This window comes from Pseudopodoces humilis, chromosome 4, assembly GCF_049639895.1.
Source record: "Pseudopodoces humilis isolate 2021_Gansu_Grassland_sample_001 chromosome 4, ASM4963989v1, whole genome shotgun sequence".
Classification (NCBI taxonomy): Eukaryota; Metazoa; Chordata; class Aves; order Passeriformes; family Paridae; genus Pseudopodoces; species Pseudopodoces humilis.
The window spans coordinates 7,536,848-7,562,241 of NC_142203.1; the positions used below are offsets into that span (position 1 = coordinate 7,536,848).

General features: G+C 35.2%; 1 protein-coding gene across 1 annotated transcript in view; it reads left to right on the forward strand.

The window, feature by feature from the left end:
• The window catches only part of FBXL17 (F-box and leucine rich repeat protein 17), a 272,086-nt gene extending 247,027 nt beyond the window's left edge, over positions 1 to 25,059 (forward strand). The window contains exons 8-9 of the mRNA XM_088054573.1: positions 9,359 to 9,501; positions 23,199 to 25,059. Of these exons, the coding sequence (XP_087910699.1) occupies positions 9,359 to 9,501; positions 23,199 to 23,336 (281 nt within the window). The 3' untranslated portion in view covers positions 23,337 to 25,059. The remainder of the gene's footprint in view (positions 1 to 9,358; positions 9,502 to 23,198) is intronic.
• The last annotated feature ends 335 nt before the right edge of the window (positions 25,060 to 25,394 follow it).

The following is a 25,394-nucleotide window of genomic DNA, read 5'->3' on the forward strand; positions in this document are numbered from 1 at the left end:
AATGCATAATTCTGTTGTTCTTGAGCTTACGACTTGTGTTTTCAACATTTTCTGTCTTTGGCAGAATGAGTACAGACCTCTGTCACAGATGTCATCCTTTGTCTCAGCAAGTATTTGCAGACCATCGAGCAGGCTTTTCAAAGTCACTATTTATTAATCAGAAGAATACAGTAGCTAGATTCCTTAGGAGAGAAAGACAAAGGTAAATGTACAAAAGGGTGTGTTCCCACATCATTTAGGATTACTTTCTGTCATTCTCCAAAGAGGCGCGCTCTAATCTTGCCTGATCTCACAATTGAATGGGCTAAACCGTTAAATTCCCTCTCTGGGAAAGCATCTCCAGTCTTTACCCCCCCCTAAAATCTCATGTGACTAAGAGCTAAAGTAGAATTCTTTTTTGACAACCAGCATCTCTACATCCTGATTTTTTATTTCTTCTGTGAAATTTGGACTTGACAAACTTTACTCATTCACCAGAATAGACTGTTAATAAGTGATTTTGTATTTTGAATTATAGAAGTGTAAATATTACATATGTACAATTATATACGTATTATTATCTAATAGTCTAAAACTGTCTGTTAATTAATACATATTTACTTAGTGATACAAAGTGATTTTTCTAGCTTCTGCCACTTTATTATCTTAAACTATTCCAGCAAAGCATTAAGTGATCTTTACATCTGTCCATGTTTGATGCTCTGCCTTCTGTGACTGTATCTATAGCTCCTGGAGTACTCCAAGGTATGGCTTTTTAGAAGCATTCACAGAATTCACAGAATTCACAGAATTAGGAGCACTGCATACACCAGTTATCCAAACAATTCAGGATTTCAAAACAGGTTGTTCCTTTCCTATCTCTCTAGGTTAATGCATTGCATGTACCTCAAATCATTCAGGCTTACAGATCAGGCTTTTCACTGTCCTTCAAAAATGGCTGTTGTATATGAATGCTACTAAGCTACTGCATACAACAGCAGCTTGGAGTTACAGCTCTAAGAGGTTTGGTACATGTGGTTTAAATAAGCTCAAGCCACATTATTTGTTTTGAAAAGACAGTATTTAAATTTCTTTGTCTGATTAAAAGGGTTCAGTTAATTTTTGGTGTCTTTGTCAACGTGACCAAAGAAAAAATGTTTCTATCTGTAGACCGGAAGAAGAATTAGAGAAGACTCTAATTTTAAGAGTCCATAGCACCTCTTCTCAATACTCTTCTGATGTAAAAAAGAAAAAAATAAATTATTTACATATCTCTGTCCACAGAGTCAGTTGTCTCATGACAGAAAGGCAGTCAGATTGACAAGGCTTGGTTTGCACTTGCTACATCAGTGCTGCCTGTTCCCAGTCATCTTTCTGTCCTTAAGATGTGGCTTCCAGGAAAATTGGCTCCATGATTTTCTTGGGTATTGAAGCCAGGCTTAGTGCCTTCCACTGATAATCAGACTATGTGTGTGACAATGATGGAAATTACTTCAGTGCAAAGTAACGCAAAGAAAATGAGTTAGTATCCCCAGGAAAGTGAAAATTGAGCTGGTATATAACAGCTTGGTCCATAGGGGCTATTTTATCTTAAGACCTTGGGGTTAAAAGCAGCAACTCCAACCACTTTTGCAATCCATTTCTGAAGCAGTTATTTTTTAATATTTTTATAAGAGGTCTGCAGTCAGGACAGAAGTAAATATGCTGCATGCCTTTCAGTTTGTAGTACTAAGGTCCTTTTGCATCCTTTTATTGAAGGTTTGGGTGGGGGGATGCTTTGTTTTGATTTGCTTTTTGCTGTTTGTATGCATTGAGTAAAAGATACTGAAATGGCTGAAAAGTCACAGAGCTATGTTCAGGATTAATAGATTTAATTTAGACTGAGATGTATTTATGAATGTATTTATGTTTTTAATTCATTGTTGTCAATGTTGTTTTTTTTCTTGAGAGACCTGCATAAAACATAATAAACCATTTTCTAGGGCCATCCATAGATTAGCTTTGTTCTTAGAATGGACTTTTTGGGGAAACAGGTGCTTAATAGTTGCAACTTTAATGATAATTTTGAAAGATCATTCTCTTCTGTATTTTCAATATAATTTCTAGTTTCAGGCAAAGCTTTGCTTACACTGTAGGATAACAAGTAGTAACCTTTTTACTAATGTTTATGATTAGTACATACTTTTAGTCTCACCAAATATCCAAGATAAAGAGTAAAGCAAGCAATAAGATGAGTTTTACTTGGGAAGTCATAGTCCTAAGTGCCTTGTGTTTCATGGAGTTTTATCTGTAGGATAAGTTGGTTAGCAATTGCCCATTCTCTTTGTATCAGTTAATTAAGCTGGCATTGTGTACCACAATGTATACTCTACCAAATTAATGGTAACCATATACCACAACCATAGACCATAGCCAAGTAACTATATACATACTATACACACACACACACACACATATATATATACATACCAATTATTTCTGTGACACTCAAAGAAAAAATACTTACGTGTAATAAATGTATTTTATATAAAAATATAAAATAAAATCTTTTTTTCTGCATGAGAGGTATCTCTATCATCCTTCCTCTTACATGTGGTCTTTTCAGTCCCTGGGACTTTATTGCCTCCAGGGATTTTCCTGACAGTTCTTTAATTTAACAAATTGAATTCTTTAATTAACAAATTAAAGTATTTAACAAATACTTTAAACAATGAGATTTTATTTTTGAAACCAGAACCAGAAATATATAAATTTATGTGTTATCATTTTCAAACAGCTTCTTTTTTTTAAACTTACAGTAGTATCACTAGTTGAGTGGTTTGCCACCATACTCACAAGTTAAGGTCAAAATATTATTTCTGGGAGAAGAGATTTAACCAGACTTTCTAAACTCTTAGAGAAGGAGAGGGTTGCTCAAGGGGTACAGTCTGTCTCCATTTCCTTGAGACATCTGGTTAGATTGGTTTCCCCTTGTGGTCATGCCACTCTATCTTTCCACATTTTATTGCAGTCCCATTCTTCATTCTCAAGAAATGTTGCCCAAGCTATTTATGCACAAAGGTTCAACAGTAAAATTATCACAGGAGACCTCAAGCAGCCTGAGGCAGATGAAGACAGAAGGGAAAAAGCCAAATACACCAAGTATGTTAAAATGCAGGTTGGCCATGCTGAGAGGTGTTACAGTAGTCCACTGGGAAAACTTTTGAGGTTGGGCAACTTTGTTTCTAAAGGCCTCTAGGATTTGCAAAAGATGAAATATTTACTTGTTCGCATACCTTTCTGAGTTTTGTGAGCATGTGCTATAAATATTAAAACACCAGTAGTGTAAAATATTTTTGAAATGAACAGTGACCAATCTCCGTTTTGCACCACTTCTGTACCATAGGGAAAGGATTTGCTTGCTCCCCATATGCCTATTGGATGGATATACTGTATGGGAATTTAGTTAGGGAATAAAGATTGATATTTGATTATGAGAACAGTGAATTTCAGGGCTATGTCCTCTCTTTATGTTTTTCCTTTAATTTCAAAGGAACTGCAGTGAAAACCAGGAATGTACTGAAGTGCATGACTGTAAATGGAATTGGCTGAGTTTCCTGGTAGAAGGCCAGTTTTTGTACAGATTCTGTCTCTCTTGCCATGTTATTTCCTGGTGCCACTGAAATGTAGTTGTTATGAGAGGTCTTGATTATAAAGGAACTGAAAACCATGTCGTACTACATGTTAACTGGATGTGCAAAAGCCTGAGCAGAATTAGAGTTTTTACTAGAGAACAGGCACAAACTGGAGTTTGATACATCCATGGTAGCCTTTATTTGCTACAAGATGAACTACAGTGCTTGATGCATGACTTATGTTAGGATATGATGAACAAACATTCATTTCATTATCAAAATACCCTTACAGTTTCAAAACAGAAATAAATGAATTGCACAAAAAATTGTATCACGCAGTGAGTCTTTCATTTGAGGGATAAGCAATATGAATTGTGAGCTACTATTCCTCTGCTGGGTAAGTAAGGTAGTGGAGAGCTCAAGCAGTGATTTCTTCAACTGCTGTGCATCGTTGCAGCAGCTAAACAGCTTTTGACACATGGAAATGGAATTGGGCATGTACTGCCTCTCTGCACATAACAGATTAGCTAAACTGCAGGACTCGTGTAATTTGCATGGCAGACAACCACCAACTTTATCAGTGCAGGGGCTGAACATACACAGTTATCATGGGCAAAATTATCGAGTTTTTTTCTTATGCCATCAAGATATGCTCTGGGGAATAAAATTCAGTTGCCCTAATTTAAGTTTTTACAGGCATGCATTTGTAAAGAAAAGTCTTTCCTATGTATAAGGAATATTTTATCTGTTCTATACTGTAGGGACTGTTATTGACATATATAAGTTAAGGTTTCCATTTGTAGATATAATAATATATTAAAATCAGTTAGCAGTGTATTGTCTATATTCAACAGTATTTTACAATTGTCAAGTGTTTGTGTCTAATTGCATGCTAATTTTTAAGTTCTTTTCCACAAATCACTGGAAATGAAATATCAGACTAATTTTTGTGACTGTTAAAACTTCAGTGCATTCAGATGTTTATAATTTACCTGCAGGATTTTTATCTTTCTCTTTGTTTCTAGTTCAATAGGACAACATAAATAAAATATAGAAAAAACATTATAGGTTGCCTGTTTTTGGTCTGTCTTATAGAACATTTTCTTCTCTCTTCAGAGCTTTTTTCACTCATATTTTCAATAACTCAAGCAAATGAGAATAACTAAACCATTTTTTTAACACCTGAATGTATTGGTTTCTATGCAATTTTATATTTATTACATCTGCTTATTGCAGTTTTAACTCTCATAAAGTTCTAAAGTTTTTTTATAAATTAGGCTCCCCAGGAGTTAATAGATAACTGTCAAAGCCACCTTAATAGCTTTTGGCTATATAATAAACTAAAAGATACAATATTTTATTTTGTATAATTTATGTTTTATGTAGGTATTAGTAGATTAATATTAATTATATGTATATATTACATAATGTATACATATAAAAATAAAAACATAACACCAAGTTCTGTAAAATGCTATTGCTTGGTAATCCTTGCTTGACTGATTGATTTGTCCTCTGTAAAACCTTTAGAGACTGGAAATTTTAAATTCTATTTCTTGCACATATAAATCCTTTTGACATTAATAAAATAAATAAATGCAAAAAATTATTTTTGCATGAATGCATATATGTGTATAATACCCTGGTGTAAGGATTATATTAATTATAATTAATTTTTAAAAGCACTTTTGTCCAGGCCTCAGTGAAGGTTGACCAAATGCAGTGCCTTGTACATTTGCATTTTAGGTAATAACAGGAAGAAAAGAGCAATGCAGTTAAGCCTTACAGAGGTTTATTTTCAGTTAAATTGAAATAGGTTTTATTGATCAAGAAAGCACTCTACAGCATAGTAGGTGTATGTTATTAAAAAATACCTTTAATTGGCTTTAATTGTGTTCAAATACATGAGATTTCCAAACAGTTGTATTTGGTAATATTATGTAAAACCTGGGGTATTTGTTTCCAGACATAAAAATTAAATTAGGAGTAGGCCAAATATCGCTTTCTTATACCAGAGATATGTATGTTATTTTTTCTGCTGTAGCAACCTTAGACTTGATGACAACACCCACACAGCAGTCTGGTTTCACAGGTTATGCACAGCTGAACAGAGACCTTTCCTCTGACAGACATTTCTGTCTGTTGTAGCAGATGCATTTACATGTGTCTGTTTAACTTAATCAGTTTAAAATGGAGATTAAATTACAATTTGCTCTTAGTGGTAGTGTAGTAAGGATGAAATTTGTTTGGTTTTCTCACCTATTCCAGCTGATCATCTAAAAGACATTTCCCTTTGCTACAAACCTGGTCCTTTCAGCTTCTCAGCTACAACCAAGTACTGCTAGAACCAGAAAACAGTTTTGCTTGCTACAGCTCAAGGCTGTAGGGGTGATTTTCTAATTCCAGTTGGCAACATTACACTTTATCTTCTGCAGTCGGAGCTGTACATCAGTTGATTTCCATTCCACAAACCTTGCACTGGAAAAAGAAATATGATATCTTGCTTTTGCCAAAATAAATGGGAGTATAAAAAGGAGAAAAAAAAATTGGATGCCTTGTTAAATATTCAATGAAAAGAGAAGTTCATATGTCAAAGCCAACATCTTCAAGCTACACGGAGGATTTTTGTGTATCCTTCTCTACTTAATTTCAGTGTGTCAGGTTCTTCCCTTTGATCACTGACCATGTTTTTAAGCCTGGCTGTCATTAGTGTTGAAACACACTCTTGACTATTCACTGCTGATTGTGCTACAATTCACAAGTCACAGAATCCAAACTTAGTTTTGTAAGGGTTTTGCTTGTTTCCTTGTTAAATTACTGCCAGAGAATAGCAGTGTATTCTGATTATTGTGGGCAAGTGCATGGAGGAAGAAAAGCTTTTGAGCAATGCAACCATTTTTTTAGCTGAAAGTTGTGGCTTAAAGTATTTTGCTCATACAAAAAAAGGAGAAGTGTGTGCACTCAGTAAAAGAACTTGAGGATGAAATAGCCAAGCTCCTAGCTGCACTGTGTAATCCTTCACTTAAACCTGCCTGACTACCACAGGATTGCCTTGCAGAAGTATTTAAAAAAATGTTTCAGGAAGGATTAGAAAAATATTAACTGATAAATCTGGCATCTCTATACGGCAAATTAGTTATAATATGGAATGCAGTTAGTGAACATGTGAATAAAATACAACATATACAGGAAGAATTGACAAAGCTTTTGTTAAGAGAGGTTGTGCTTCAGTGCTTTGAAGAAGTCTGGAAGCAATAAAGAAGTCCTGGTCAATACAGTCTTTCGGGATTTCTAGGCAGCATTTCCCACAAGGGAAGGTGATTTTTGAAAGAGGAGAGAATCCTGAACTGCACGATTCCTTGCCACAGGACGTTATGAATGTTATGTTTTGTGGGCTACAAGACTGATCAGTTGAACTTATCAGAGTACAGAGGCATAAACCCCAGTTTAGAAAATCCCTGGCCACATTTTTCATGTGAGGAAAGTGAAAGCATTGTTACATTTTCACCAGTTCTCACAGCCTTTCTTTATCTCCCACTGCTGAATGCTGATAGAAACTGAATACTGTGTCTTTTCTCTAACCCAGAGTGTTCTTGTAAGGGTGCAATTGCACACATGGAAATTTCCAGAAAATATGGTCACTGGAGTTTTCAAATGGTATACCTTCTGGGTTTGATAGATGTAGTGGTATATGACTTCAGTATAACATTGTACACTCTTGTCAAAATATTTGGTTTTCCAGAGAGATGTCTGCTAATCTGGGGACGGATTTTATCAGTGTGTTCTAGTGGTCTTTAATGGCACTTCCATTAAAGTATTCTCTGTTGATTTTCTTCTCTTTGGCAGTTTTACATGAAGCATTTAAAATAGTAAAATATGGTCACAACTTTACAAACAGTGGCAAAATATGAATCAAATAAACTTAGATTATTCTAATGTAGTGAAAGTCTTTCAGTATTTTTTGTGCTACTTCATGCCTGTAGCATTTTGTGTGGAGGTACAATAACCTGTAATTACTATACCTTTTTCTATTGAAAAATGTATGCAGAAAGTTTCTGATTATCTATACCTTTTATTACAGTGATACTTTAAAAGGTTTCTAAAAAAAAAAGTACAAAGATTATTTTCTGATATATATATATATATACATATTTATATTTTGCAAAATTAGGACTTTCAAGAGATGTGCTGAAAAAAGACCAGGAAGTTGGTATTGTCCTACAAATATCAGTGAAACCATAATAAAACTACATAGGTGCTCTTATCATACATTCAATATGTCAGTAACAAAATTCAGTTACTGTTGTCCATCTTGCAAAACGGCAACAAGAAAGAAATTATGCACTACTTCCCCTTCCACAGCTTCTGAGAATGTTTCTGGCCTCTTTTGGCCCATTTTGTTTGCTAATCAAGTCCACCTAAATATTTATAAATAATCCAAATACGCTCACTGCTGTACACCATCAATACAGTTCTTTGCAGAACCACTGGAAGGTGAGGTGAGTTTTTTTTTCTCTTCTTCTAGATCTCAGTTACATGCTGATTAGCTGAGATTGTTATCTTGTATATCAAGAGCTACCAGCTCTTTGTAATTTCTCTATTTTTTCTTTTTATTTATTTTTTAAATTTTTTTTCCCCTCTGACACTTGGGAATGTAGCATGAACAGAACAGCCCCATAGCTACTGAAAAATCAACTCTTTAAAGATACACGCATTACTTGGAATAAGTCACTCCTTCATCTTCCTTTTTAACAGCTGCCTTATAACTAGAGTTAAAAACTATGAACATCCTACCCCTTGATTATATGCAGGTGGCTGACTTCTACACTAGAAACCTTGCCTTTTTTCTTAAACTGAGATTTTAGCTGCTAAAATTTCTGTTAATAAAACTCAGCTTGACTTCCTGAGTCCATATTTCTGAAAAGTGCTATAGTCCATGGTGCCAGTGATTTGTATCTTTTGTGTCATTGTCATGTCATGACAAAAACTTCCCAGCCAGTTCAGATCCCTTGTGGTTTCTCCTGCATACCTTTTTTCAGCCCATTCAGAACTTCCAGATCCTCTTTCTTTTCCTTTAATAAAGGTTCAAATTTTTCTTTGATTAAAAGAAAGGTCTTGTGACCTTTTTAACTCTTTCTTTACTTTTTACTGGAAAAGTGTTTCTGAAGAAAACGTGAAAGTGAGACACACCATTGTTCTTGCATCACTGATATGAACAACAAAAAAAAAAAATGCAATTTTAGAATATAATTATAGAATGTGACATGAGATTTCCTGCAGGGTTTTCTAAAACCATGTTTTATTGACTCACAGAATGTCCTGTTAATCTCAGTGCTGTTTTTGTAGTATTATTTTCCTGGGAAAAAAAAGTGTTAGTAGTATAAAGTCAGTTATTTTCTTGGAAGAGCAAGATAGAATTGGTTTTATTCTGTATTTATTTCAATTTCATTAATTGATCTTTGATTCTTCTGAAAAAAGTAATTAAAAGAATTTGTATAGAATATGTCTGCTAATTGGTCTATTTATCTTGATAGAAAAATATAGAGGAAAATATGTTTATCTATGTGTTTTTATGTGCTTGCTCATGTATGTACTCCTGATTTGAAGAGATGGCTTTCACATAGTTCAGAATTATGAAATATGTAATTTACAAAGTGCATGGCAGCTGCTTTTCAAAACTCAGTCTCAGCATTACTCAGTGTGTGCGTGGAGCTGAGGTTGCCATCTGCAGAGCTGTGTATTTCATGCCTTTCATATCTTTCCAGCTCTGATAGCCATTGGGAGGTACAGCATGACAATAGAGACAGTTGATGTTGGATGGTGCAAAGAGATCACGGACCGTGGAGCCACCCAGATTGCTCAGCGCAGCAAATCGCTCCGATACTTGGGACTGATGAGATGTGATCAGGTAAGGAGCCTTTTGCCTGATTCTGTGTGTGAGTGTTCCTGTGTGTGTGAGGGAGGGAGGGAGGCAGCAGGGTTTATATTTTTCTGAACAAAAATGTTTAGTATTCACTACTGTGGCAACTGTTCTGGTGTGCTGTGTTCACATAAACAGCTCAAAAGGCACACAGAGGACTAGAAGGAGCATTATAAATGTTTGCTGACGTAGATTTTCAAAATACACCCGTAGGTTACACTCACAGCCTGAGGTTCTCACAAAAGTTTTTTGTAAAATCTGCCCTCTGACAGTTTTGAATATTTTTTGTCTGAAAGTGGTTGGTATGTCGTGTTGTAACTGTGACAGGCTACTTTGTTTCTTGAAGAGAAAGGGGAAAAAAAAAGTCTTTAGTGTTACTTCAAGAGCGATTTAGTGATTTTCTATGTATATCCATGCCCTTGATCATATATCATGGTTTTGAAAACAGAAGGACAGAGATTTGAATAAAACCATAATGCTAAAAAGAGAAAAAAATACTGAGTTTCTTACTGTGTAGCTTTATGCTTGTAGTAAGAATGTCTCTAAATTTCAGCACTTTATCATTAGAAGAAAAGAGGAAAAGGCAGTCCATCTCCACTTCACCCTGTATATAGCCTTTAGAAATCATGTTCCTGTTTAGGAGATCAAGAGGTCCCGGAACACAGCAGAAATAGCTAAAAGAAAAGTCACTGGAGGTCCAGAGTCTCTGACCTCAAGTCTTCACATAACCCTGCAGGGATTGTTTCTTTCCCAGCCATCGTCAACAAAATGTCTGGCTTGTGATGCCCATCATAAGCATCTCTCAGGCTTGTGGATATCTGATTGGATACACCCTATGGAAAAACAGGTTTTAGTCTAAGAAACGTCATGCTCCAAACCATTACCTTGCATCCTTCACAGTGCACTCCAGAAGACAGTGACAAAACCCACTGTTTCAAATGGCAAGGAATAATAATGTCCAGGTCAGTGGTAAAGTTAGAAACAGCACTTTGCAAAGTCAGCCTTATGCAGTTTCCAGTTTGTGAGGAGGTTGAGCACTTTGGAGGAATTGTTCTGCCTGACAAAGCTGAGTCCACTTAATCTCCTAAACATTAGTGTTTTATAAGAGCCAACAGACAAAAAGAGTGTGTGAATCTCTGATGGATTGTGCTAAGATTATGTACTTAGAGAATGTTAAAAGGGTAACAGCTTGACCTCAGGAACTAGACCTGACCAGGAATCATCTAACCACTCCTGCACATGTGAATTATTTTGTGAATTTAGCTAATGTTGAAAAATCAACAAGGATCTAATAAGTGCAATAATTTTATCCTGTCTTCAACTGCTATAGAAAATCAATTATCTTAATGCTGAAAACAAGCTTTACTGTCTCATAAGTTAAACTATATGTAATTTTTGTGGACATGTACTACAGTCTGTATTCCTCTAATTGCTGGTAAATGCTTTTCTAGTTCTTTAGACGAGTATACAACATCTTTTGTGTTTTGAAAGTCAACTGCTAAAAGGAAAAAAAAAAAAATATTACTTAAGAAGGCTTCAGAAAAGCACTGTTGACTGTGTTCCTGCAAGTGTGTGTGTGCATCTGCAAGTATTCAAAGTATTGTAGATAAATGATCTTAAGAAATTCCTAAATGCTGTTACAGTGAAGAGTGTAGTAGTGGGACTACCACTGGGAATATTTTCTTGTTTGCAAAGCCTTGATGGGAAGAATAGCTCCACAGACAGAATGAAGTAAGTATCCTTGACTTAAGAGACTTTTGGCAGCTAGAAGATGCCAACTCCCTTTTTCCACTGCAAACGAACAGAGAAATTACTGAACAAAATTGTGTTCTCAACTGTCTCTCCCCAATATCATGCAGAACTAATTTTTTCCAGTGGCTACTCTATTAAATTAAAAATGTCAGTGTCGAACACATCATTAAAGAGAATTCTTGGGTGGTGCAGATGGGTTTATGTACACTCCCTGCTGGCCAAAATTCTTGTCTTTGTACTGGTGTCAGCTTGCAGTGAAGAGGTTAGAAGATTTGTCCCCTCTAACCAGACTTCCTTTCCTTGAGGTAATGACTGTTATGCTAGTACCAGGTAGCTTTTATGCCTTTCTAAGAATTCCCAGGCATTTGGAAGGGAAGTATTTAAACACAGTTACATAAGTAACATATGTAAGTAGACTTCAAATGGGTACCACTAAAATACTCTTTATGAGCCAAGCTCTTTGGAATTTCTTTGATATGCACTTGACATAAATTAGAGGCGTCAAGGGTCCTCCCCAGAAAGATCAAGAGAGGCTGCAAGCCTGGGTAAAGACAGACTCTGTTTCATGCCATTGATTATCCAAGTGCCTCCAGGCAGTGTGTTTCAGTAGATGCAGAGCATTATTGATACACACCATGAAAATAATCAAATTACTCATTTTTCATCAAACTGCTATTGCCATAACCTTTCTTTTTATCATTTTTCCTACCATCTAACATGCACACCACAGGAGCATATTTTGTTTGCCTTAAAATAGATGACATTGTGCTGAGAAATGTCATAAAAAATGCTGATTTTACCATGAGGTCATCAGAATGAGAGCATATATTTCAGTTGGAACTTTTCTGTATCAGATAGGATACATGAGAGACTATCGTCCAGACCTCCTGAAGTGTGAAAGCGGTCTAGACTCTAAATGTTTTTAAATACCTGTGTTCTGGACAACAGAATTCCCCACCTGTCTGCATAGCAACATGAACAGTACAGCTAGGCCCCTTCTCCCTTCTGATGTCTCTCACAGGACAGGGTATTGACTGTGCAAATAAATGTTTGTGTACATGGGTATGTGTGCATCTATTCAGGCACCAGGCAGCACTCAGGACTGCACAAGTCATGTGTTCCATAGAGAGAAAATGTTGCCATTTTGAGTCTCCATTTCTTTTGAATGCAGTAACAGATACAATCAGCAGTTATTTAAGGCCTAAGCAGGACATCTTAGAGGTTTGTAATTGGGAAAGGCATGAAAGATAAGGCATTACTGTTTTGCATTCCAGTGTTGCTGCCTGTGTTTGCGCCGTGCTGCTCTCCCAGGGGCAGCAATCCAGGCTTCGTTCCTTTGTGTCACCTCTTCACAGTGCTCTGGGAACAGGGTGGAACCACAGACTCCCCATTCCTCTGCACAGAGTGCTGTGCTGCTGGGGGTTGCAGCCCAACATCGTGTTTTAGGACTGGATGTGGCTGTGTGAGAGCACATGGCAGGTTGGTGCTGCTTAGGGGCACAGCAGGTCTTGCTTTGTCAGCCAAGTAAACACCAAGAAAAGAATAACAAGGGGTAATATTAAATTCACTTCAGTTTAGTTCCCCACAGCAGAAAGAGAACATGAGTATCTGTTCTTTCAACCAAATTTTAATTCTAGCTCTGTATTTTTTTATCACAGCTTCGGAAAGGGGATATTTTAAAGATAATTCAATTTCCTTTAATTACTTTAAGTACCTTGAAAAAGGTGTGGGCAGTTACAGGATGCTTTCTTTCCTCCCACAAACACTGACATCAGAATTCCTAAGAGCTTTACTTGCATCCTAAGGGCATAAAATTATGCCTACATCAAAATAACAGATTTAAATGCACATTTCAAGTTTTACTTTCTGAACACAGTGTACTCTACATTCCTATCATTAAACTGATCTAGATCCTATTTACTTCTTCTAGTTACTTGATTAATTATTTTGGTATATTTTGTATTTCATATTAAAAAAAAAAAAAAGTGAAGGAAAAGGATGATGTTCTCTATACTATTTATTGCTAGAACTCATTTGAAAGATTTCTTTACAGCACTTCTTTCTTGTGCTCTCACAAGAAGTGAAACAGCTTTAAATAGTGGCAGCTTGAAATCTTCCCCCTTGGGGAAAATGGCTCAGTATCAACTAGGAAGTAGGGCCTAAAAATTTGTTGGGCTTTTTTGGGTTTTTTTTCTGGGCAATAGCTTGACTGGTTGAACAATGCGTCACAATAATCTTCCTGCAACTTTTCTCACACACAATTTTCATATTTCAAGATCCTTTTCCTATAACTGGTGAAATTTGGAGTGGTTATCAACAGTGCTCCCACATAAATGCAGGAGACATTTCATGGGAAAATAGGCAGAAAAATGACCTGAAAAACAGAGGCCGTAAAATTCAATATTCACCATTATGTGTGAATGAAATGAAGAGAGTCCAACAAAGTTGGCTTTGAGAGAACACACAACTTAGTTAATAAGTCATGTTGATCCTTATTCCTTTCTTCTTTCTTTGTATTTTTTGAGATTAATTTCTCAAAAAATACATGGTTGCTTTTCATGAAAATATTTCTGGAAGCCTGTAGTTTATTCCAGATGACTTTCTCAGATAAATTGTAGCATATATTTCCTATTCTAGTTTTGCTGAAGTATTAGAGCAGTTGATGGCCAGTACAACTGACAAAATGACAAACTGTTTTATGTTACTGGAGAGAGGAAGAAAGATAAATGATCCTGAAAAATGAAAATGGTCAGTTAAGAAATCATTTGCATCTTAAGTAAGAACAAGATTTTTAGACAATATGTGGATTTTTAATATAATTTATCACTTTGTTCTTCTACAAAACCTGTTTTACAAAAATTTTTAAACACATATTCAATGAAGACTGCAAATCATTAGCCTAGCATGAATGCAGCTACTGTTGTTTAAGAGAAACATTTTTACCCATCACTCACAAGCATTTAATTTGCATAGCTAGTCTGCAACTGAAGGTAAGTGAAAAAGAGCATTAGCTTTTTTATATATCCTAGGTTCTAGACATACATCTTTCAATTTCAAATATACTTTTGAGCTAAACTGTCCTTAATCAATGGCAGAACAGTGAGAATACAGAGCCATGGCTTGTTTTAATATAATTATCACAGCAATTTGCCTTCCACTTTCAGAAAATGCTATCATTAGCCTGATCAGAAAACCTGCCAAATTGCTACCATTTCTTCTTTTATATTACAAGGGGTTCATTTTGAGATTTGAAATTATGGTTTTGTGATTTGAAGGCGAATGAAAATATCCAATCCTTCTCTTTAAGAAAAATTCTGTAGCCCTTTTTTTCTTTTAAATTACTATAATTTGTTCAAGTAACATTTCTGCATATTAAAAAGGAATTGCTGTATTTTTTTAAGTTTTATATGTATAATGTAGGAGCTGCAATTGATACATCTCTCTATGAATAATGAAGATTTTAGATTCATGAGATCTGTGAATCCCATTAGAAGGAAACCACAGCTATCCCACAACAAAAGAAGAATAGCATTTATTTCACTTTGGTTTTCAATACAACAATTTTAAAAGTCTTAACAATACTACTTTTGGCTTTTTCCCCCTAGCTAACTAGGATAACAGATCTATTATGTGTGTAAATGAAAGCACCTGCTAAAATAAAAATAAAAAAAAAAAGAAAAAAAAAAGAAAAAAGATTTTTATACAAGCTAAAGGTTTTGCTCTTCTAGTTTAACTGTTTCTTTGCTAAAAGACTTATATCCTCCAAGCTGATACCACTGCAACAATCCCATGGCACTGGGCTAAAGATGGAATTTTCCAGAGTTAACAAATTTGTCCTTGTTTTTAAAAAGCACACACCTGACCATGTCATTCTCTAGTAGAAAGATGGGCCCTCAGGTGCTGATCAACAGTTCAAAATCAAGATGAGGCCAACTACTAAGGAAGAATGCAGTGTGAACTGGTTAGCATTTTTATGAATTTAGAAAAAAAAGAGGAATTATTTTAGAAGCACTGCTCCCTGGAACTTCCAGTTATTTCTGCCAGCTGGCAACTTTTGAGAAAGACTTCTCTGTTAGTTTTACATGCCATCATTTTGACAGGTATTTCAGTAATGTGCTCAAATTATTGTTAATGTAGTCAAATAGGAAGGAAAATATTCAATGTTATTAATTCAACAGGCAAAAAGTAATCTGAAAGAATATTTATCACTACATAAATTACCACTGTCATTTCACTGCACCTAGGTCTTTATTAGCTGCCGTTTTTATAAGAACAAAGTTTTTGAAAATATATAATGCTGGTAATATTTTTACCTGGAAATGTTCTATAGATAGAGTCTAGAAATTCATCTGATGAAATGGACAGAATTAGCAAACCAAATAACCAGCCAAACTGAAGGGCTCCTTCAAAATGGTTTCTCTGATTTAATAGAAAAATAAATCCTCACAGTAAGCAAAGAGAATTGTGAGTGAAACCTTTGGTACTTACAAAACTTCAGTAAAAAATAGTGTGCTGCAGAAAACGGTGCATCCTCACAGAGATCTGAAATGGGTGTTGCTAGTTTGTAGTAGACTGGCAGTTTGAGGCAGTAGCATTCACATGAGAGAATAACCACAACAATGAATTTCACTCCTTTCAGGTGAGATTTACTACTGTAAAGTAGATGTATTCCACAAGCAACCTTGACACGCTTCCTGAAATCCTTCCAGAAGTGCTGCCATGGAATATAAGAAGATTTGTGTATTCCATTTATTTCAATTCACACGGCAGAAAAGATTGCAGAAATTTCTTGCTTACCTACTCCTTCCCCTTTACAAATATAAATGGGTAATTAATTGCTAAAGGTTTAAGACAATTAAGTTGTCAGATGTCCTAATAATAGCACATCGGACTATACTTGCCAATTTCATTACTTATGAGTCTACAAATAAGAGTGTTTGTATGTGTGTGCATATTTGATTGTTTTTCTTCTTTTCTTCAATAAATAATAATTTTCTAAGTCAAAATGCATTATTTTCTCAAGCCGTAAGGGACTTTATTTGGACTATAGGATATTGTGTTAATATTGGTAGTGCTGTTATTTTGTTTAAGTCCTAAACAGGGGTTCTGCCCCTAGGCATAAGGGCAGTCACTGAAACTCTGTGGAATATGTCTGCCTTAGCTGATCAAGTGCACTTCACACAAAACGTTTCCAGAAATCTTTAATTTTGTTATGGCTACAGGCAACAGTTATAATTGGGCCACCTGAGAATATAATTCATTCAACTATTAGCTGCAAAAAAAATCAAAGTACACTTTTTATAAGACACTCACTTGAGGAAGCAAAGTACAACTTACAGAAGAGAAAAACTGTGTGAAAATGTTTTGCTTATAACTCTAAGTGTGTATGTATTGGATTTTTTTTTTGTAAAACATTAGAGAAATACAAACATGAAGTGTTTTCCAAATCCATCATTATGGATATACACAATGACTATAAAGTCATTTCATTGACCACTGCATACAAATCTGGCTTTTGTGGAGTACTGAGACAGAAGTGCACACAAATTTCAGTAGGCCTAATGCTGCAATACCACTCCATAAGTAAAAATGTCAACAATATTGTAGGAGAGCCCTTGGAGACAGATCCATTTGCATTTCTTCTGTGTGACATTGATTTTGTGAATCTTTGTATGTAGAAATGTAATTGTAATACTTGTGCCATTTTTCTGACCTAACTATCTGTATGGCAGCCCTCAAAATCTTTTGGTCTGAATGTTACCTCTCACCTGCTAACATTTCCCCAAAATTCTTAGGAAGTACTAGATTTTTAAGATTAAGCTAGCAGTTCTATGTATTATTAATGCCCTTCTGTGCAGATATTGCTGACTCAGAGTATTATGAATCAGTCTGTTATTTTTTATTAATGACTGATTTGTAAAGTTGTGTAACTGTAGATACCAATCTGTGTTGTCCTCAGAAAGCAGCCAGCCAATGCCCCTTCCAATGGCTACATTAGTTACTATGCAGAAATTACTTCAGCTCTCATCCCTGAATGGTGGTCCAGTGGACATAAGCAGGTTTTTGTGTAAAGTTGTAGTAATGCACGTTTGCACTAATCCAGTTTTGCAAGCTGTAGCTTTTTTATTTATATTACTGCTTATTGGTTGTAGTTACTAACCTGGAATGGAGATAACTTTTTCTTTTTAATTATCAAGTGAATTGGTCATTAAAGTGAAATCATTAAGATGTGAAGATTTTTAGGTTTTGTTCTTGAAAAAGACCACTCAAACTCTACATTAACACTGAATACTCATACACTGTGTAGAGCTGCATAAAACTTGTAGTTCAGATGATGACTGTGCTCTTACTTTTCAGTATTGCTCTAGATAACACAACTGAGACATTCTTGGCATATTTTAATAGCTTTAGAGTTAGAACTGCATTCTAAGACTGATCCTGATGCACCTAATGGAGCAGTTTTGAAGATCATTAGGAAATCTTAGAATTGTGGCAATTTAGTGAAGGATTATCCAATCCCAGAGAAGATTTCCCAGAGAAGACATAATATCAACTAAAGACAATCTAAGGAAGTGTAACTAAGAAAGTCCAGTTTAGGAAAAGCCCCCATACATCTGTTTCTGTTCCTGAGCTGTGAATAAAGGTATCAGTCTCATTAAAGAGAAATACCTAGTTTGGCTGATAGTTTGAAATATAATCTCTAATTTACCTTAACAGGATTAGGAAAACTTGAATTAAGCCTTTGAATTTAATAAGATCTGTTGTAGGAACAAAATGAAAACAAAAGGTTAAAAAAAAAAAATCCTAGCCCTTTGGAATCTTTAGAAATTCCTAATTTTAGATTCTAGAAATTAAAGAAAAGAAATGCTGAAATTACTGGTAGAACCAAATGGCACAGCACATTTAAAAGGAAAAAAAAATAAAATTACCTTATAACTATTCTTATTTGCATTTTGAATTTTTCATGAAAACTTGTGGAAAGTAGCATAACAGAAATTTCTGAAGATGTTCTGTGCCAGACAAGTGGTGTACCAAATCAGTAAATACTGGCTGGATGAGTAAATATACCATGCCAGATCAAAATAGGAATGAATATTTTATTGTGAGTAGCTTTCAGTTTACTCTGAGCCTGAAAATATCAGCTCATAAGTGTTGGTTACTTTATTCTGGGAAAAATATTTACAGAATGCTGGGGGATTTCAGGCTTTCTGTTACAGGCAGATCATTTTACCTGAAAGAGAATAAGAGTGTTGAGCACTGATTTCCCATTTTTCTCATTTCAGCCACATTTTGTGTGTACATAGCAGAATGATGATGAAAGTTCTCCAAAGAGGTACTCACAAAACCCTCTTGACAGTGTTCCATTTCACATGGACTAGAAGGGTGTTCTTGTTCCTCTTTCCGAGATGAACTCCTAATTATCAAGTGAGAAATGTTCTCTAGCACTGACAATACTTAAATACTCTCTGCAAAACCACACTGTCATTAGAGGAAGAAGTTAAGGAGGTCCTACCCCAGATAACATTTGTCACAAAGTCAAGTAAATTCTTCGGGAAATAGGCAATATGTGTTCGGGTGTCTTTTAGCAAAAGTATTCAAAATTATGACTTCTAGGGAAGTGCTCTAATTGAGGTAAAAGAAAATTATACCATTTTCTGTAACCCATCTTCTCCTTTGTTTTTTTTTTTCAGTTTATTCCTTAGCCTGGGATAAATTTTTATTTCAGAAAGAAAAAATAATTTTCAAACCAGTCTTTGTTGTTATTTTGTTTTTTTGTCTGATGACCAGGATTTACACAAACCTATTACTTTCATTCTTAATGATATGGGCTGCATTCTTTCATTATGTGTTAAAATATTATTGAAGAGCTATTCAAATTCAGATGAATGATTATGTATTAGATAATCTAGGTAGTTTATCTGCAGACAGTAGTCTTTCTTTTGACATCTCAAAAGATGAAGATTAATGGAAGTTCTGTGAAAGAAAAATATAGCATTTACAGCATATTAGGACGTGGAGATTTTTACTTTCCATTCATTGAACAAGAATGTTTAAGCTCAGAAAGGGAAATTGCTCTGTTTGTATAATGAACTTATTTTGGGAATGACATTCAGTACTTTTGTTTTATCAGCAGCCAGGCTGTTCTTAACAAAGAGACAGAAGCTTGTGTTCTAATGGCTGGGCATAAGACTTCTTTTCATCTTAATCTTACCACTAGGGAAATGATGACAAGGATACTTACAAAGTTGACTTAGATATTAATTTTCACATCCATTAGTAAGGAATGAAATTTTATTTCCCTTTTTCCTATTTTTCAGATAGTGCAGTTTTAGTCCAATAGTATGGAGAGTTTTAAATACTAAAAGTTTTTCACTGTTTTAGTGTCTGACCTGACTTTTTCATGTCAAAGAAGAGGTATCAAAATCTTCTGATAGGGTATACTTTTTTCTCATCTCTGGGTCCAGGTTTTTTGTCCCACTGCCAATTTTTTTTTTCTCCTTCTACTGTGGTGTAATGTTATATTGAATTTAGTTGGACATAATTTTTAACTCTTTGCTTTTTACTCTCAGGATTAAGAACACTTACATTTAACTTAAAGTTACATATATTCTAGCATTTATCATGAAGCTTGGTAAAATAATTTTGTCCTTTATTGTGGCAGTAAACTCAGTTTTTCCAACTCAAAGTAATTTCTTTCTGTAAATGTTATGGTTCCAAATACATCCATAGGACTTGGCATTACTTTGCTGTTTAACAACACATTATAACACAAGTTATTGCCTAGGATCAAACTAATAATTTAAAATATTTACTTAATGCTCCAGTAAAAAATGGAGAAAAGCTTCTACTCTTCAGGTCATAAAACAGCTGTTTTTGTTAGTGGCACTTCTGCAATGGTTATATCTGCCTTCTTCATATTCATATTGTTTATTTTGTAACTGTATTTGGCAACTGATGCCAAAAGCTTCCTTTTTCTGTTTAGAAGGTATTAATAGCAAATAGCAACAATTTTTATAAAATATTATTTTATCTAGTAATAATTGTATCAGCAAAAACTAGGACAAACAGTGCAACGTGGTATACCATAGATTTCTTTGTAGATTTTTAAGGCTAAAACATACCATAAAACATACCATTGTAACATCCTCTGTCTTCGTGAGTGTCATGAGCCATGCCTAAGTTAGCCTGGTAGTAAATGCATCAGCTTAAACCTAGCTAGTCTGTACCTTGTGTACATGTCCTGAGCTCCAATGCACCAGGACATGGCGAGCATTTACTACCTTCCTGTGTGAGAGCATCATCTTTGAAATGAATTTGCCTTACTTGTTTAATATAACAGAGAATATGCATATGACACTGTCTCTAAAGCCATAATATCCATGCTATCCTAACAAATAATGCCCAACAGGTAAGTGCTAAATCATAATAACTTCTATGTAATAATAATATTTGTAGCTATCTGGTGGATAAATAATGCATCTTCTTCGAGTCTCCCATTAAGAAAGAGGAAAATAAGCAGCTGTTGTTTCTAAGCCTCTTTTTTGTGCCTGAGTTAACCATTAAGAGAAGTTTTCGGTAGTGTGATAGATTCTGTCATGTGTCTCTGCAGCATAACTCTAATGAAAGGAGACTTTTTACTATGTTTTGGATAGGCATAAAGTAGCAAATTACTGCTACTTTAGGGATTCTTCCCTTCCAAACAATATTTCTGTGAATTGTAACTTACAGTTTGCAAGCATATATTCAGCAGTAGATATCAAATATTATGGGGGACTTGTGCTATCTCTGATTTCATTTTGATTTATTAAAAGTCACTTCTTGTTTTTCAGCACTGAAAGACTACTGTAACATAGCAATTTACCAGAGAAGTACAGTTTGTGTTGTGAAGTTAAACCAGTTTTCTATACAAGTCAGTCTCAGCTAGATGAAACTTCCAATGAAGATTGAGTATTTCTATTATCAAAGTAGAAGAACTGGATATTAAACCTTTCATTTATCCTTGTCATTGGGTGCAATCAACATTCAGAAGGAAGCTCTCCTTGTTATCTTTTAAGGACAGAAATATTACTTGATACTGTGGTTACCATGCTTTAAATTACTATTCTCGAGACATATTTTTCTAATGGTAGTAAATGTTTCAGTCTGGCTTTTTACTTTTGGCCTTCAATGTGTAACACTGAGGGGAAAAAAACAAACAATGCCATCAATTGTACATGCTGCTGATGTAGGTGGTTCAGTAACTGTAGTATCAATGCATTTTAAAATGCCCAACTGTTCAGCAAAGATTTCAAAGAGACCCAACTAGAAGTCATGGTTCTTAGGTTATTCTTTTATTTGTTGAAAGGCTGAAGAAATCTGCTTACCTCTGTGATATGGATGGCAATCATCTTTAAAATAATTGACAAAGTAATCCCCTCACAGCACTGCACCTGTAAAGGTGTTAGGTTTTGCTGGGTTTCTCTGGTTACCTTGTCTTATGAAGAACAAAGGTGCTAACTTTGATATCTCGGATTTAAGAGGGACATCTCAGACCCAACCATCTTGTTTGTTTTAATTATTGATCCCAATTCTGAGTGTTATCCTCACAAAAGAAGGCTAAAATAAAATCTTCTGCAAGTGATGAAGACATGCAGAACTTTAATGTTTTAGAAAAAGGGACACAGGAGTAACTGACCTACCTGCAACATAGAATAACTAGCATTTTTTCCCCATCTTTAGTCATGTTATCTATTACTTTCCATGGCAGACCTGTTGATAGCAACCCTACAGTACAGGTTCATTTCAGTAAAGTTAATTATGGAGTTACTACTCAGCATTTTTAAATGTCTCTATAACTGTACCATAAGTTAATTAATAGATGTCATCCATTTTCATTTTCCAAAGCCAAAAAAAATCTCACATTTTTAAATGTATGTCTGCTTGAGCAACTTTGAGTAAATAGCTTCTATTTCAAGATAGAAATCTGTTACTCTGGGCAGCATTTTGTTTAACCAGGATTATAAAACTTTGTCTTGGTTTGAAAAGACAGGTGTCTGCTAACAAAGGCAGGAGCCTCCCTTGGAATGGAAAATGTAAATCCCCTATGTCCGAATTAGTATAATTTTGAAAAAAAGTGGCTCTCAGGCAAAGATATGAGAACAGGAATAACAGTTCTTTACTAGTATGTATTAAAAAAAAAAAAAACAAACTACAACTTAATAGGAAAATAAAATATAATAAAATGCAGTAGTACAAAAAATCCACTGACAGAGTCAGAATTCAACCTGACTCCCTGCTGGTCAGGATGTTGGTACCAGTCCCATTAAATGGTGGCTGCAGTCCTCCTGGAGTGACAGATGTGGCTCTGTTGAAGCAGTGATCCTGTAGAAGGGTGTAGTTTCCCTCTGAAGGTCCAGTGCTGGTGTAGATGGGTCTGGTCTCTCTCCTCTGGGAATCCAGTGGAGAAAGGCTGCCTGTGGTGTTCCAAGTCTCAGGTTATATCCAGGTAGGAATGCTTGGCTCCTCCCCCTGGGTGGAGCATCTCCCGATGGGGTGATGTGATTTTATCAGTCCTGCAGGGAGACTCAATGGCCCATTAACAGAAGATCCCCCTGGAGGGAGGATGGGTTGTGGAAGAGATCAAGAACACTGCCCCACCTGGTTTTAACAGATGGTAATAGAATACTTACTTGGCATTACTACCCAAGACAAACTTTTTCCTTTACAATGTAATCAAAGCATTGGGTTTGATTTTGTTTTTTTCATTCTCTAACCGGACATTACATTCTATATATTTATTTTGTGATAAATGCACCCAAACCTGTAGTAACAATGAGGAGCCCCATCCTGCAAGCCCGCCCAGTAGTCCAAAGTTTGTCTATTCTTCTAGCTTGCCTCATGTTACCCTTTTCGTTCACTTTCTGTACATCACAGGTTCTGTTCTTCTGTTGCAGGTGAACGAGGCTACAGTGGAGCAGCTGGTGCAGCAATATCCACATATAACCTTCAGTACTGTGCTGCAGGATTGCAAGAGAACACTGGAGCGGGCTTATCAAATGGGCTGGACACCCAATATGTCCTCTGGCTCCTAACCTTCTGTACCAACATGTTCCACTCTGCTGCATTCAGTATATCTAATGGGGATTGCAGAAGGGTTTATAACCTTTCATATGATGCAATATAGTTGTGAGTTTACAGAGGTTACAGTAAAACGGCAAAAGCTGTACACTGATCTTAACGTACTGTACAACTAAGTACAAATATTGAAGCAAAATTTTTGGAAATGCATTGTGGTTTTGTTTGCATAAAAGTTATAAAAGCCTTTGGCAAATTTCTTGAAGTGGATTCCTACTAGTTCTCTGGATAGTTTGAGTTATAGATGTTAAGCTTGTTTTCCTCTGTTTACTTTGCCTTGGTCATGTGTGTTTCCTTTGATCTGTAAATGGTAACTCAGTGCTAGCACCAGTGCAGTTGATCAACAGAGGCCTGTGTTGAAACTGGGAACTAAACTTGATGCTTCTTATTTGCTAAAGCTATGCCAGATGTTTTAAGACACAGAGTAATATGAAAATCTACAGTGAACATTTTCTTATCAACATCTTAGCTTTTTTTTTTTTTTTAAATATAAGAAGCTGTACCAATATTAAAATCTTTCCACCTTTTAATAATTAATAATTAATTAATGACATTTTAATAATGAGAATACTGCTTACCCTAACAATAATAACCAGGTACACTTCTTGAAGACAGAGAATAAGTGAGTACACCAACTATCAGAAATAAGTTGGCAATGCTTATTATATATGGCTGAAAAAAATTACTGTCTATTGTAAATGAACTTGTCTCCTCTGACTATGCTGTTCTGTTGATGAATTGGAAAATTCAGATGAATGGGTATAAGTCAATAACAGGATCCCTCGGATTTTACAATGCAAATAGTGCTTACCTTGAGAAGGCCATCTAAACATGAATCCCATCATCTGTATAATTTTGTAGGATCAGAGGCTTCTTAATACAGTGTGTACAAGGAAATATCCAAATTGGACACACAGAATGTTTTATTTTCTTTGTGGGACTGTTATGGTTTAACCCCAAACAGCAATCTAGTACCACACGGCCTCTCTATCCCTCCTTCTCACACACTGCATTCTAAGGAGTTAAATTTGAGCAGGGAATTGTGAAAATACAGACATTGCAGCTTCAGTTTGGAGTTGCCTTAACCTTTAGAGTATTACCATTTGGTTAAGAATGTTGTCAGGTGTGTAACACTGGATATTTGTTTTTCAAAGGTTACAGCATTTTAATCCAAGCTATGAAATGCTTAAGCTTCAGCTGAAAAGTTGCCATTATTGTCAAAATGTTTTGCTAATCCAGAAGGCCTAATGCAGCATAACATAGAAGCTTGTTTAGTATGGCTGTATAACTCTGTGAAGCTATTTGTTGATTTCCATAGCATAATTTTTTACAGCAGAAACATCAGCTCACGTTCCTTCCAGTAAGGATGTTGAATGTTTTATTAGACTTTTCAAAATGGGGATGAACTAATTTCTCTGGAAAAAAAACAAATACTTTGTTTAAAATAAGTGGTAAATACTTGTGAACATGTGTAATGCTATGCTGTTTATTTACTCCAAAATGGCAACAATATTTTAAGAATAAAGCCAGTGAATTATATTGCAGATATAGTACAGAATCTTAGTCGGATTTTCTTTTAATGTCTCTTTATGAGTGCATTGAAAATATTCACACAATTTGTAAGTTTCTATTTTTTTGTGAGACCTTTGATCTTGCAATAAATTTTAATAAAATAACAAAGATGTGATGTTTTCCATTTATCTGTGCTGCTAACTGTACTTAGACTGTACTAACAGAGAGTCTGAAATCTCCATCATTGAATAGATAGACCTCACCTGGACAGGATCCTTAGTTAACTGGCCCTGCTTTGACTAACAGAGTTTAAAAAGATGACATCCAGAGACCTTTTTCAATCTAAAATGTATTGTAACTCTGCGTATTTTTTAAATATTATGGGTGTGGTTGCTCATCTTTTTTCACTTCTGTCATTTAAATTGCTTCCAGTAGTTCTGCCTTTTACTGATTATTCGTCTCTCAGTTTTATGAACATACTAATCTATAGATCTCACCATGAC